Source organism: Oryctolagus cuniculus, chromosome 12 (assembly GCF_051225735.1).
Source record: "Oryctolagus cuniculus isolate XC-2025 breed Fujian yellow rabbit chromosome 12, ASM5122573v1, whole genome shotgun sequence".
Classification (NCBI taxonomy): Eukaryota; Metazoa; Chordata; class Mammalia; order Lagomorpha; family Leporidae; genus Oryctolagus; species Oryctolagus cuniculus.
This window is the reverse complement of record NC_142878.1, coordinates 65,589,901-65,604,566: the sequence shown is the minus strand read 5'-3', so window position 1 is coordinate 65,604,566 and position 14,666 is coordinate 65,589,901. Positions and strand designations below refer to the sequence as shown.

The window sequence follows — 14,666 nt, the reverse complement described above, 5'->3', positions numbered from 1 at the left end:
AAGGTTTCTTGATTATATGTTAGTGGGATAGATTTCATAACTGTGTTTTAGAATTGATATATAACTTCAGACAGTAATGTACACAAGTTTTTAAAAAATATTATTTATTTGAAAGGCAGAGTCACAGAGACAAAAGAAGAGGACAGAAAGAGAGAGAGAGAGATCTTCCATCCACTGCTTTACTCCCCAAGTGTACTAAATGGCTGATGTTGGGCCAAGGCTGAAGCAAAGATCCAAAAGCTTCTTCCGGGTCTCCCAAGTGGGTGGCAGGTGCCAAGCACTTGGGCCATGCTCACTGCTTTCTCAGGCACATTATCAGGGAGGTGGATTGGAATTTAAGTAATTAGGACTCAAATCTGCTCTCCAATATGGGATGTTGACATCATAGGCAATGGCTTAACCTGCTACTACAACACCAGCCCCACAAATTTTTTTTTAAAAGAATTAAGGAAGAGTTGTGGTTTTTTTGTTTTTTAATTTGAAAGATAGACTGACAGAGAGAAAGAAACATGGAGAAATCTTCCATTCCCTGGTTTACTCCCCACGTGGCCACAACAGCCAGGTCTGGGCCCTGCTGGGCCAGGAGCCAGTAACTCCATCCCAGTTTCCCACATGGGTGGCAGGGACTCAGGCACCCTCTCAGGTGCATTACCAAGAAGGTGGATTTGAAGCAGGGCTGCCAGGGCTCAAACCAGCACCCCAGTATGGGATGCCAGCGTTTCAGGTTGCAGCTTAATCCATTGTACAACACTGGCCCCAAAATGTGCGAATTTTCGGTGTACAGCTGGATGAATTTTCTCATGGGTTTATGTGTGTGTAACTGTCCTCAAGACCAAAATATAGACCATGTCTATCCACCAAAACTTCTGTCTTAAACATACATCTCAAAAGATAATCATTGTTTTGACTGCTGTCATAATAAATTACTTTTGTCTGTGCCTAACCTTTATGTGATTACTGTAGTGCATGTGTTCTTTCATATCAAGCTTTAGTGCACCATAATATCTGAAATTTTTCTATATTGGTTATACCAATGATTTGTTCTTTTTTATTACTATATAGTATCCAGTTTCCTTCATAAAGTTACAAAAGATTTCACATGGGTTAACCAGAGGTGACATGAGTCTTTATGTTTTTTACATAATTAATCTTTTTTCCTGTACTTTATATATTTTTGAAGATTTACTTATTTGAGAGTCAGAGATACAGAGAGAAAGAGGGTACTTGTATATGCTGGTTCACTCCCAAGATGTCAGCAGTGACCAGCCCTGAGCCAGGCAGGAGCCAGAAGCTTCTTCCAGGTCTCCCATATGTGTGGCAGAGGCCCAAATGCTTGGGCCATACTCCTCTACTTTTCTCAGGCCATTAGCAGGGAGCTGGATCAGAAGTGGGACAGCTGGGACTTTACCTACTATGACACAGTGCCTTGCCTCCAGTATTTATAATTTCATATACAGCATTTATATTTGTAATTTTAAGGTAAGGAATTGGATAATTTCATAGACAACTCTTGGATACAAAAGAGGGATCAGAGCAGGGAGCAAAGGTTTGATAGTCCAGAGGCTCTCATTCTGTGCACAGTTTGTCCCATCCTATCCATATACAACCATATTTTAAAAATTTTAACAGCTATGAGCAACTGTCTCTAAAAAGCTGCACTTCAGCCTTTAATCACTATATTTATTGAGTGGCCCTATTCTCAGTTATAATTAGGTTAGAACTAATTAACTAGTCTAATCCAGTTCTAGGACATTCATGAAAATAATTTTTTTTTAAATATAACTTTTTGAAGTTCAAATCACACAGTGCTCCTTAAATCTGCACACCCATTACTAGGTAAGTTTTTAAATATACAGACACCGGAGCGTACTAACATGGGGTTGGAGCTTGAAGTTAAAAGCTTTCTGTATAATTATGGATCAGCTAACTCAGCACCCATTTTGAAGGAGGCATTTGGAAGCTGTTGAAATGAAGAATACATTTAAGGAAAGCACTTCTGATTAGTGCATTTACTAAATACACAACTATAATCCCAATTTTCCTTTTCAGGTAACAAATGCAGCTTTATCTTTGGGCACTTAATTTAATATGCTCAGGCCCAGTTCATAGGGCCCTTTGAAAAACTTGTATCTTCTAGATTAGAGACATGGGTAATGTTATTAGAATTTATATTTTTTTCATTATTAAACTTTGCTTTCAGGAGGAATTGTTTTCACATCTCATTTGCCACTATCCTCTGCTGATTAGATGTTGTATGCTTTTGTCAGACCCGAGAATGTGTGGAGCAGTTAGAGCTGGAAGACCGGGTTCTCTGCCTCCATAGTAGATGGCGAATCCTCTATGCAGGACTGGCAAACGGCACTGTGGTCACCTTTAGCATAAAGGTTAGTGATTGGTGGAGAGAAGACTGACTTTTTATGCTATTTCAAAAATAATATGTATGTGGGAATGAGTAGCAGGCAGGAAGTTTTCAATTTTCTTGTTTAAGGAAACAACAGAGTTAACTGCTTCTCCAAAATTGTTATCTTCTGGTATAAGTGAAACAAGATCCTCCATTCTCTCTGCTTAGATGCAGATATGCCAGGACCAAAATGTGACTACTAAATAAAACCAAGTGTGAGGATTGCAGGCCAAATAATGACTCACAGGTTAAACCAGTCTCTCATTTGAAGAATTACCATGAAGACAATATAAATGCCTTTGAGTATGAGATTGGTGTAGTTTGGAAGTGATTTAGTGTGAGCTGTGTCAGAGTTTTGCCTTAACAAACCCATGTAGCCCCCTTGTTTTCTAGCCCAGAGATCAATTCATTGATTGAGCAGGCCTTTACTGAGATCTGTCATATGCTAGGCCCAAGAAAAGGCTTAGGAGATTCTTGATGGCCCTGCATGCTTTGTTAACATAGTTGGATTCCATCTGGGCGGCTTTAAAGTAGAGGACACCTGGTTCAATCTGTATTTTGGAAAAAGTTACCAGAGAAATGATGAGACTGGGAAAGACTGGCATTAGTAGAGGCAAGACAGCCATTGGGAGGCTGGGGGATGAGAATTAGACTAAGGATGGAAAGAAGGAAGTGGGTAAAAGACATAATCTGAGAGGTGGAATTCATAGATTCAATTACTAATTAGTTGTAGCATCGCATTCTCTGGTCATCTTCTTTTGGTACATGTGTGTTGATTGTTTACTGTTTTTTAATTTATTTTTACTTATTTTGAGAGCAGACTGGGAGAGTTAAACAGACACAGACATATCTCCCATTCATGGTTCACTTCCTAAGTGTTCACAAGCAGCCAGGACTGGACCAAGCTGAAGCCACGAGCTAGGAACTCAGTCTGATTCTTCCATGTTGCTGGCAGGGATCCAAGTTTCTTGAGCTATCACCTGTTGCCTCCCAGAGTGTACATTAGTGAGAAGCAGAGCTGGGACTTGAACCCAGGCACTCCAGTGTGGGATGTGGGCATCTCAAACAGTGTTGAAACACTATATCAAATGCCTGTCCCAAAGTGTTTACTGTATACTATTACAGTGTCAATTCATTTGTTACCTGTTAACTGCGACAGCTATACAAGAGATGCAATAAAGTGTCATGCTTTCTGCCTTTAAAAAATTGTTATAAGAGTCTAGAACCTCTGTAATCAGTTGTCAAGTTACATGGTCCACTTGATATGAATAGATCAGTAGAGTAATTTCTGTGTTCTAGATGCAAAGTGCTAGTAGTCTGATTAGATTGGATTAGGGCAATGGAAGTGGTAAAGAAAGGGCAGAATGAGAATATTTTGGGGACTGGCACTGTGGCGTAGTGGGCTAAGCCTCCGCCTGCAGTGCCGGCATCTCATATGGGTGCTGGTTCAAGTCCCAGCTGTTTTGCTTGCTATCTAGCTCTCTGCTATGGCCTGGGAAGGCAGTAGAAGATGGCCCAAGTCTTGGGCCCCTGCACCTGAGTAGGAGACCCAGAAGAAGCTCCTGGCTTCAGGCTTCAGATCAGCTCAGCTCTGTCTGTTGCAGCCATTTGGGTAGTGAACCAGCAGATGGAAGACTTTCTCTCTCTCTCTCTCTGCCTCTGCCTTTCAAATAAATAAATAAATAAATCTTTTAAAAAATATTCTGAAGGGTAGAACTTGATGCTTACCTAATTTTCTTCTGTGAGATTAATTAATATAACTAAAGATAGAAATTAAAAGACTTTTGAATCAAGCTAATGAGAAATTAAAATAGACAACTTCTTTAGATGGTTTAAAAGTACTAAAGAAGAGGGACCTAGAATTTGAGCGTATCTGCTTAGATGTGAATTTTGAAAGTTAGGTCTGGGCTTTCTCTAGTTTGCCCATGACTGGTTACTAGGGCTTGTCCACCGCTGGGTCCTGAATTCTGATCATTCAGTAGTGTCCCTAACACTTCATCAAGGCTGAAGTCATTGCTCAGCTCTGTAGGTGCCCAGCTGTTGCTGCTCTCTGCCTAGTTTCTGGGAGTTGTACTCCATACATGTACCTTAAATACCTTTTTAAAAGCTTTGGAGATGGGGCCGGAGCCATGGCTCACTTTGCTAATCCTCCACTTGTGGCGCCGGCATCCCATATGGGTGCTGGGTTCTAGTCCCGGCTGCTCCTCTTCCAGTCCAGCTCTCTGCTGTGGCCTGGGAAGGCGGTGGAGGGTGGCCCAAGTGCTTGGGCCCCTGCACCCACATGGGAGACCAGGAGGAAGCTCCTGGCTCCTGGCTTCTGATCGGCGCAGCGCCGGCCATAGCGGCCATTTGGGGGGTGAACCAACGGAAGGAAGATCTTTCTCTCTGTCTCTCTCTCTCCCTAACTCTATCTGTCAAAAAAAAAAAAAAAAAAAAAAAAGCTTTGGAGAACAAGATTGGTTGGTAGATGAGGGAAACTAGTCTAAAATCTGAGAAGAATGTTTTGGGATTTAGGATATGATCATGTCACTTGGATGTAAAGGCATCTGTAGCCCACTGAATGAAGTCATGTGAGAAGTCATAGAACCAGAAGTGAAAAGAACGTCAGAGTAACAAAAAGGTGAAGAGTTTAGACTCACTGAAATGGTCTAGGAGGTAATTCTCAGTAGAGGATTTTGGAAACATCGTGACAATCAGATTGCATACATTTTGGTTGACAAAAATACAGTGGTATGGGCTTACTTTGGCAGCACATACACTACAAAAATAAAGTGGAAGAGGCCTTGTGGCACAGCAGGTTAAGTTGTCACTTAGGACGTCTAGATCTTATAATGGAGTAGCAGCAGATAACGGCCCAGTGATTGGGTTTCTGTCATCCAAGTTAGGGACCCAGATAGAGTTCTCAGTTCCTTGCTTTGGCCTTGCCCAGCCTTGCTATTGTGGCCATTTTCTCTCAACTCTCACTCTTGCTCTGTCACTCTGCCTTTAAAGTAGATGAAAATAAATAAACATTTATTTATAATTTTTTTAAAAAATACAGTGGAAGAGTTGTTGGGTCTGTGGCAGGGGAAATGTACTACAGTGTGGAAAACCATTGATCCTTTATTATCATTAAGGGAAGTGAAAGAGGCCATAAAAATGAAATGGTTTTCTAATTAGGTTCAGGATAGTGTGGGTTGAAATTACAAATTGGGGAAAAAAAAAAAAAAAACAAAAAACAAAGGCCGGCGCCGCAGCTCAATAGGCTAATCCTCCACCTGCGGCACCAGCACACCGGGTTCTAGTCACGGTCGGGGCGCTGGATTCTGTCCCGGTTGCCCCTCTTCCAGTCCAGCTCTCTGCTGTGGCCCGGGAGTGCAGTGGAGGATGGCCCAAGTGCTTGGGCCCTGCACCCGCATGGGAAACCAGGAGAAACACCTGGTTTCAGATCAGTGCGGTGCGCCATTGGAGGGTGAACCAACGGCAAAGGAAGACCTTTCTCTCTGTCTCTCTCTCTCCCTGTCCACTCTGCCTGTCAAAAAAAAAAAAAAAAATTACAAATTGGTCTGTAATTTAAGAGTTTGCCCCACTAGATCAAGTGATAGAGAGTCATGAACACAGCAAAAAGAAATGAGCATGGCAGAGGTTGGAAAGTTAGGGGTGTGGAGCAGATGTGAGAATTTGAGTACAGGTCATAGAATTGAGAATTAGTACCAAAATACTGATTTTGGTTGATTTTCAGTTTTTCCAGCAAAGTTACTTTTTCTTTATATAACAGTGACCTGTTTTGCAGAACAACAAACGACTGGAGATCTTTGAATGTCATGGCCCTCGGGCAGTCAGCTGTCTTGCTACAGCACAGGAAGGTGCCCGAAAACTGCTGGTTGTGGGATCTTACGACTGCACCATTAGTGTACGTGACGCACGGAATGGACTGCTCCTCAGAACTCTGGAGGGCCATAGCAAAACCATCCTGTGCATGAAGGCAAGTATAGTGTGAGACAGAAGAGTGGTCTGGCACAAGCAGAAGGGTTTGAATGGTGTTTCCCAGGTTGTCTGATGCATTATTTAGAACATAGCCATCTTTTAAAGAGCAATGTGATTACAGTCCTTTTCTTTATGCCTGGGTCACCAAACAATATATTCTCTTTTCAAATACATTTCACTGAGAAACCAGATGTATTTTGTTGTAGAATGTAGTTCTACTGTAATGCTCTTCTAGGCTACTTCATAATCACCTTGGAGAATTAACAAACCTAAGAATACATTGTTGGTTCACCAGAGTTTCTGGTGGTAGCACTTAAGTTTCAGTTGAGAAAATTTGTCTGGGAAGGTGAATGCTAATCTCAGAATAGAGTGGAAGGTAAAATTCCCTGATGTGTTTACAAGTTACAGAGGAAACTGAGAACCTTACACATAATCTAACTTGTTGATTTTTCTCTTGAAGGTGGTGAATGACCTTGTGTTCAGCGGTTCCAGTGATCAGTCAGTTCACGCTCACAACATTCACGTAAGTCACGTTGGTGCTGCATAAGGGAGTCGAATGAAAATGGTAATTAAAGCTTGAATGTTTCCTCAGATCTCTTGCAATTTAAATTAAGCCCTTTATCCTGTGAAGGGATTCATAACAATCACTAAATGTACACTCTTGGACATTACTGAGTAATTGGAAATTCTCGTGTAATTAATTTTTTTTAAGATTTATTCATTTATTTGAAAGAGTTAGAGAGGTAGAGACACAGAAAGAGAGGTCTTCCGTCCCCTAGTTCACTCCCCAGATGGCTTCAACGGCTGGAGCTGAGCCAAATTGAAGCCAGGAGCCCAGAGCTTCTTCGAGGTCTCCCACGTGGGTACAGAGGCCCAAGCACCCGGGCCATCTGCTGCTTTTTCAGGCATGTTAGCAGGGAGCTGGATTGGAAATAGAGCAGCGGGACTCAAACCATTGCCCATATGGGATGCTGGTGCTACAGGTTGGGGCTTTAACCTGCTGTGCCACAGCACCAGCCCCCATCATTAACATTTTTAACGGGGGACAGATTAAGGGTAAGATTTAGTTTGAATGCCTCATTTAAACTTTTGATAAATTGAGCAGCCAAGGCTATTAGAAAATAGATATGATGAGTAGTTTAAAATAGGATGAGTTAAAACAGTTTAGAGACTGCTCAGGTCATAGAGAAGCAGCTCTTTGAAACTCAGTTCCTGATTTGTGAACCTGAGTCCACTCGCACCTGATGGACTTGCCGTCCAGATGCAGTGAGATGACAAAAGTGAAAGTACAGGTTGAAAAACCCCTGTTCAATATGCTTGGGTTCAGGAGTGTTTTGGATTCTGCAGTTTTGCAGATTTTGGAAAATTTACAAAAATGTAATGTGACCTTGAGTATGGGAATCAAATCTCAACAGAGAATTCATTTGTTTTGTATATACCTTATACACATAGGGTGAAGGTTATTTTGTATAATATTTTTAGTGCACCTGTATTTTGACTATGATCCATCATCTGAGGTCAGCTGTGACATCGTGTTGGCCATCGAAAATTTTCAGATTTTGGAGTATTTCACATTGTCAGATTAGGAATGCTTGGCCTATACTTTGAAAGCTGTAAAATAGGCAGATTGAATTATAGCCCTTCCCTTTCTGTGACAGTAAGTTCTCTTCGTCAGGATCCATTTCACATGTTTTGTATAGGTAATTACTGCATGTGGGAAAACTTCGGCTATTAAAGTTAATACAGCTACGTGTGTGTAAAGGTAGCCTCAGATGTGCTTCTTATAGTTAGGTTTATAAATCTCAGAAGTAGGAAGGAATATTAAAAATCAGTCTAATAACCATTACCTTTCTTCTGACATAGACCGGGGAGCTTGTGCGAATCTATAAAGGCCACAACCATGCAGTGACTGTGGTCAACATTCTGGGAAAAGTGATGGTGACTGCCTGTCTGGATAAATTTGTTCGTGTCTATGAATTACAGGTATAATTTAGATCCATTATTTTGCTTGAATGAACTGGGGAGACTGTCTGGTTTGGTACTGATTTTTGCTACAGTAAGGCTGGGGTGGAACAGTAAGGCTGGGAATCTGCATTTTCACAAGCACTCTGATAATTATGAAATAGCTGGCCCATGGATTATACCCTTGTTGCACTGCAGTGAAGAGACTTGGTCAGCTCACAGGTGGCAAAGTTTAAATGATTCCTGGAAAGCAACTCTGGGCTCATGAAACCTGTCTAGTTTCCCTTATGTGGAATTTGAAGTTTGGTTTTATTATTTCTAATTACCGGCTTCCCCTTTGAGGAATGGACTAACTAGGAAGATTGCCATCAGATTATAGTTTTGTCGCAGTGCTGCTGTGTTTCAATTTTGTGCCTCAGATATAGTTTTAACCTTCACAAAAGGCCCTGAGTGACTACTTCTTAATAAACACAAGCACAAATAACCTTAATTCTTTTCTTCCTTCTGCCTAAGTCTCATGATCGATTGCAAGTTTATGGAGGACACAAAGACATGATTATGTGTATGACCATCCATAAAAGTATGGTGAGTATAAGGTCAGGTCAGATATTTGTCTTTGAGTATATATACTTAAAATTCTACATACTGATAATAGTGTTGGTACCTGTCCCTTCCAGAAGTGACATCTGCTTCTGTTATGCCTCATTATTGCATATCTGTCTCTTTGCTTAATAATAATGAGAAGTAACTAACATTGCTGAATATTCCATTTTCTATTAATAGCTAACATAATTTTAATAAAAATTTAATCCCAGTATTAAGTAGGAGATAAACTTAAGTTCCTTAAAAAATTGATCCTTTTCGCAGAGATACCATGATCTAAATAGAACATTGCAATGGTGTCAGATTTAGCTAGTATGGCATAATTATAGCAGACCTAAAAGTAGAAGCTAACTCACTTGACTCTGCTAAGCCTTGGTTTATTTTATTGTCAAATAATAGGGTTGAACCAGAATGTATGTTTTCTCATACTTTGTGTAGTAGACCAGTTTCTTGCCATGAAATATAGATACCCATTATATAACACTGTTAAAAGCCAGAGCTATACCAGTTAAAATAGAAGAGGATTTCTCTGAGCCCTTTCACTGTTCTCAGCCACATACCCAAGGAAGGCAGCTTCAAAATGTATAGATGAGAAGATCTAGAAATTACTTTCCCATACTAGTACTTGAAAGTTGATTGTGGCCAGCGCCGCAGCTCACTAGGCTAATCCTCCGCCTTGCGGTGCTGGCACCCCGGGTTCTAGTCCCGGTCGGGGCGCCGGATTCTGTCCTGGTTGCCCCTCTTCCAGGCCAGCTCTCTGCTGTGGCCCGGGAGTGCAGTGGAGGATGGCCCAAGTACTTGGGTCCTGCACCCATGGGAGACCAGGATAAGTACCTGGGTCCTGCCATCGGATCAGCGCGGTGCGCCGGCTGCAGCAGCCATTGGAGGGTGAACCAACGGCAAAGGAAGACCTTTCTCTCTCTCTCTCTCTCTCTCTCTCTCTCTCACTGTCCACTCTGCCTGTCAAAAAGAAAAAAGAAAAGTTGATTGTTTTAAGTTCATGTTCTCCTATAGCTGTTAGAAGTAGTTTTCAGCTCTTATTTTGAGGGTGTCTTGTAGTTGTGTGCACTAATAGTCTAATATTGTAAATCTCTTTCTACAGATTTATACTGGCTGTTATGATGGCAGTATTCAGGCTGTGAAGCTAAATCTGATGCAGAATTACCGCTGTTGGGTAAGGAGTCAAACTGTTCTGTTCACTGGACTCTAGGCTAACTTACAGATCTTCATTATTCTTAGCTTATTATTTTTACATTTGAGCAGCTACTTAATGCCTTCCACTGTAGGACAATGAAGCTTACTCTTAAAAAGTATACATAAAATGCTTTTGTTCTTTAACAAAACATCTGTTATAAGACATGGAAATGTCTACTCAGATAATATTTCCTAGGTGATTTGTTATCATTTATTATAAAATTAGTACATGCAGGGCTGGCACTGTGGTGTAGTGGGTAAAGCCGCTGCCTGCAGTGCTGGCATCCCATGTGGGCGCTAATTCGAGTCTGGGCTGCTCCACTTCCGATCCAGCTCTCTGCTATGGCCTGGGAAAGCAGTAGAAAATGGCCCAAGTCCTTGGGTTCCTGCACCTACATGGGAGACCCAGAAGAAGCTCCTGGCTCCTGGCTTCAGATCAGCACAGCTCTGGTCATTGTGGGAGTAAACCAGCAGATGAAAGACCTCTCTCTCTGCCTCTCCTTCTCTCTCCATGTAACTCTGCTTTTCAAATAAATAAATAAATCTTTAAAAAATAAAGCACATGCTTAGGAAAATTTCAGCAATACAGAACTACATGAAATAAAGAATGCTTATTTTTGTACTCTGCGCTGTGTCCTCAGGGAGAAAAAGTATTAATGGTTTGGTTTGTGTCCTCATTGGATTTTTGAGGAAAAGGCAAATAAACAATTGTATTTGTGAAATTCTTTTTTTTTTTTTAAGATTTGTTTTATTTATTTGAAAGGCAGAGTTACTGAGAGAGGGAGAGATCTTCCATCTGCTGGTGCACTCCCCAAATGGCTGCAGTGGCCAGGGTTGGGCCAGCCCAAAGCCAGGACCTTAGAACTACATTTGGATTTCCCATGTGGGTGCAGGGGCCCAAGCACTTGACCCATCCTCCACTGCCTTCCCAGGCACATTAGCAGATGTTGAATCAGAAGTGGCAGCAGCTTAACCCACTGTGCTTTAGCACCAGCCCCCCAAGTCTTGATGTTCTAACTCCTTTACTTGGGAGTGAGGACTGATGGTTAACCCTTGAAACTTTCATAGTACTTCTTACTTTTTTAAGCCTAAATGTTTTTAATTGTCAGTTCTTTTTTTTTTTTTTTGACAGGCAGAGTGGACAGTGAGAGAGAGAGAGAGAGACAGAGAGAAAGGTCTTCCTTTTGCCGTTGGTTCACCCTCCAATGGCTGCCACGGCCGGCGCACTGTGGCCGGCACACCGCGCTGATCCAAAGCCAGGAGCCAGGTCCTTCTCCTCCATGGGGTGCAGGGCCCAAGCAATTGGGCCATCCTCCACTGCACTCCCGAGCCACAGCAGAGAGCTGGCCTGGAAGAGGGGCAACCGGGACAGAATCTGGTGCCCCGACCGGGACTAGAACCCGGTGTGCCAGCGCCGCAGGCGGAGGATTAGCCTATTGAGCCACGGTGCCGGCCTAATTGTCAGTTCTAATATTTGTAATGACTAAAGAAAAGTTTGGCACTGAATTTCATTTCCCCAAAATCCTAACCTCCTTTTTAACATAAATAGAATGAATTTGACACTCTCCCTTTTTGTTTTTTTTAAGATTTATTTTATTTATTTGAAAGGCACAGTTACAGAGAGAGGAAGAGACAGAGAGAGACACATTCTTTCTGTCTGCTTGTTCATTCCCCAAATGGCCCTAGGGCTGGGCCAGACTGAAGCCAGGAGATTCTTCCAGGTCTCCTATGTGGATGTAGGGGCCAAAGGACTTCAGCCATCTTCTGCTACTTTCCCAGGCATATTAATAGGGAGCTGGATTGGAAGTGGAGCAGCTGGGGCTAGAACTGGCATCCATATGGGATGCTGCACTGCAAGTGGCAGCTTTACCCGCTCCACCATAGCACTGGCCCCTCATCACATTGTTAACAGTATGTTTGGTAATCTTCATCATTTTTGTGCATGCATGACTAAAATCAGTCATCATCATTATTTCTGCTTTTTATAGAATCTTTTAATTTCAAGGATGACTGTGACATAGTAATGGTGTAAGTTTAATATAGCCTTTTCTATATTCCTTTGTTCTGTATTTTTAAATAATCATTAAGTCTCTGAAAACATCATCAAATGTTTTATCTAGAGAGGAATATGTGTGTTGCTATAGTGGTATTTTGGAATTTACAAAAATATCCGGCCTATCTTTGTAAATACCAATAGTCTCATGTTTACTAAAAGCTTATGTGCACTGTAGGCTTTACCTGCTGCGCCACAGTGCCAGCGGACCCCTCTCTTTTCTTTTAAAGAATTATTTATTTGAGGGGCCAGCGCCATGGCTCACTTTGCTAATCCTCCACCTGCGGCGCCAGCATCCCATATGGGTGCCAGGTTCTAGTCCCAGTTGCTCCTCTTCCAGTCCAGCTCTCTGCTGTGGCCCGGAAGAGCAGTGGAGGATGGCCTAGGTGCTTGGGCCCCTGCACCTGCATGGGAGCACCTGGCTCCTGGCTTCGGATTGGAGTAGTTCCGGCCGTAGCGGCCATTTGGAGGGTGAACCAACGGAAGGAAGGTCTTTCTCTCTGTCTCTCTCTCTCACTTTCTAACTCTGTCAAATTAAAAAAAAAAAAAAAAGAATTATTTACTTGAAAGGCAGAGTTAGAGAGAGGCAGAGAGGGAGAGAGACTTTATATCCGCTGGTTCACTTCCCAAATGACCACAACAGCCAGAGCTGGCCAATCTGAAGCCAGGAGCTAGGAGCTGTTTCTAGGTTTCCCATGTGGGTACAGGGGCCCAAGCACTTGAGCCATCTTCCGCCACTTTCCCAGGCCATAGCAGAGAGCTGGATCAGAAGTGGAGCAGCTGAGACTCGAACCGGTGCCCATATGGGATGGTGGCATTGTAGGTGGCAGATTTACTTGCTGTGCCATGGCACCGCGCCTCTCCCTTTGTTTTTAAAGATTTATTTATTTGAAAGGCAGTGTTTAGAGGCAGAGAGAGAGGGAAAGGTCTTCCATCTGCTGGTTCACTCTCCAGATGGCCACAACAACTGGAGCTGAACTGATCTGAAGCAAGGATTCAGGAGCTTCTTCCGGGTCTCCCAAGCGGGTGCAAGGGCCCAAGGACTTGGGCTATCTTCTGCTGCTTTCTGAGGCCATAGCAGAGAGCTGGATCGGAAGTAGAGCAGCTGGGTCTCAAACCAGTGCCCATATGGTATGCCAGCACTGCAGGCAGAGGCTTTACCTGCTATGCCACAGCACCAGCCCCAAACATTCTCCATTTTTTAGTTTGATTTTAGGATTGTCAACACTTCAACTTTTGCACATTACTTACTTTGCTCTTTAGTCTTCTCAGCAAAGGAAAGCAAAGTCTAGTATGGCAAGATATAGAATATACAAGTAGAGACTTACAGGCCGGCGCCGCGGCTCACTAGGCTAATCCTCCGCCTTGCGGCGCCAGCACACGGGTTCTAGTCCCGGTCGGGGCGCCTGATTCTGTCCCGGTTGCCCCTCTTCCAGGCCAGCTCTCTGCTGTGGCCAGGGAGTGCAGTGGAGGATGGCCCAAGTACTTGGGCTCTGCACCCCATGGGAGGGAGACCAGGATAAGTACCTGGCTCCTGCCTTCGGATCAGCGTGGTGCACCGGCCGCAGCGCGCCAGCCATGGCGGCCATTGGAGGGTGAACCAACGGCAAAGGAAGACCTTTCTCTCTGTCTCTCTCTCTCACTGTCCACTCTGCCTGTCAAAAAAAAAAAAAAGAGTTACTCTGTGTGGAGAAATGCAGAAAATACCTTCTGATACCTTCTGGTTTTAAAGGTAGAGGAATGTGATATTGCTGAAAGAGAAAGAACTCAAATTTGCATTTCTTTTTAGAAATGAACATGATAGAATTAAAAGATTTTTTTAACAAGCCTGTAGAGAAAAAGTGATGACAAAAAGTCTTTATGCTTTCTAATATGTGAAACTGAGCCACACTTAAAAATTGAAAAAATATATAGGAAATCATAGGGCTGTGATTCAAGTGATAAAGGTTGTGAGTAAAGTCAGGCTTCCATGCCAAACAGTTTTCTGTAATAAATATGTCTACAAATGTAGTTTTCTTTCTTTCCTTCCTTCCTTCCTTCCTTCCTTCCTTCCTTCCTTCCTTCCTTCCTTCCTTCCTTCCTTCCTTCCTTCCTTCCTTCTTTCTTTCTTTCTTTCTTTCTTTCTTGACAGGCAGAGTGGACAGTGAGGGAGAGAGAGATAGAGAGAAAGGTCTTCCTTTTGCCGTTGGTTCACCCTCCAATGGCCACTGCGGCCGGCGCATTGCGCTGATCCAAAGCCAGGAGCCAGGTGCTTCTCCTGGTCTCCCATGTGTGTGCAGGGCCCAAGGACATTGGGCCATCCTCCACTGCACTCCTGGGCTATAGCAGAGAGCTGGCCTGGAAGAGGGGCAACTGGGACAGAATCAGGCGCCCCGACCGGGACTAGAACCTGGTGTGCCAGCGCCGCAGGCGGAGGATTAGCCTATTGTGCCGCGGCGCCGGCCACAAATGTAGTTTTCTTTATGCGACATTTCTGTTTTCAGTTTT

The 14,666-nt window shown here is 43.0% G+C and overlaps 1 protein-coding gene across 4 annotated transcripts in view; it reads left to right on the top strand.

Moving 5' to 3' along the window:
* Nucleotides 1-14,666, top strand: part of ZNF106 (zinc finger protein 106) — an 86,355-nt gene that overhangs the window by 66,972 nt on the left and 4,717 nt on the right. For 3 of the 4 annotated variants that reach the window (XM_051822463.3, XM_089310138.1, XM_089310139.1), the window contains 6 exons: nucleotides 2,268-2,384; nucleotides 6,174-6,365; nucleotides 6,828-6,890; nucleotides 8,231-8,350; nucleotides 8,843-8,914; nucleotides 10,035-10,106. In XM_051822463.3, coding sequence (XP_051678423.2) covers nucleotides 2,268-2,384; nucleotides 6,174-6,365; nucleotides 6,828-6,890; nucleotides 8,231-8,350; nucleotides 8,843-8,914; nucleotides 10,035-10,106 — 636 coding nt within the window. Of the gene's footprint in view, nucleotides 1-2,200; nucleotides 2,385-6,173; nucleotides 6,366-6,827; nucleotides 6,891-8,230; nucleotides 8,351-8,842; nucleotides 8,915-10,034; nucleotides 10,107-14,666 lie in introns of all 4 variants that reach the window. The other variant, XR_011380873.2, reaches the window with a different exon arrangement.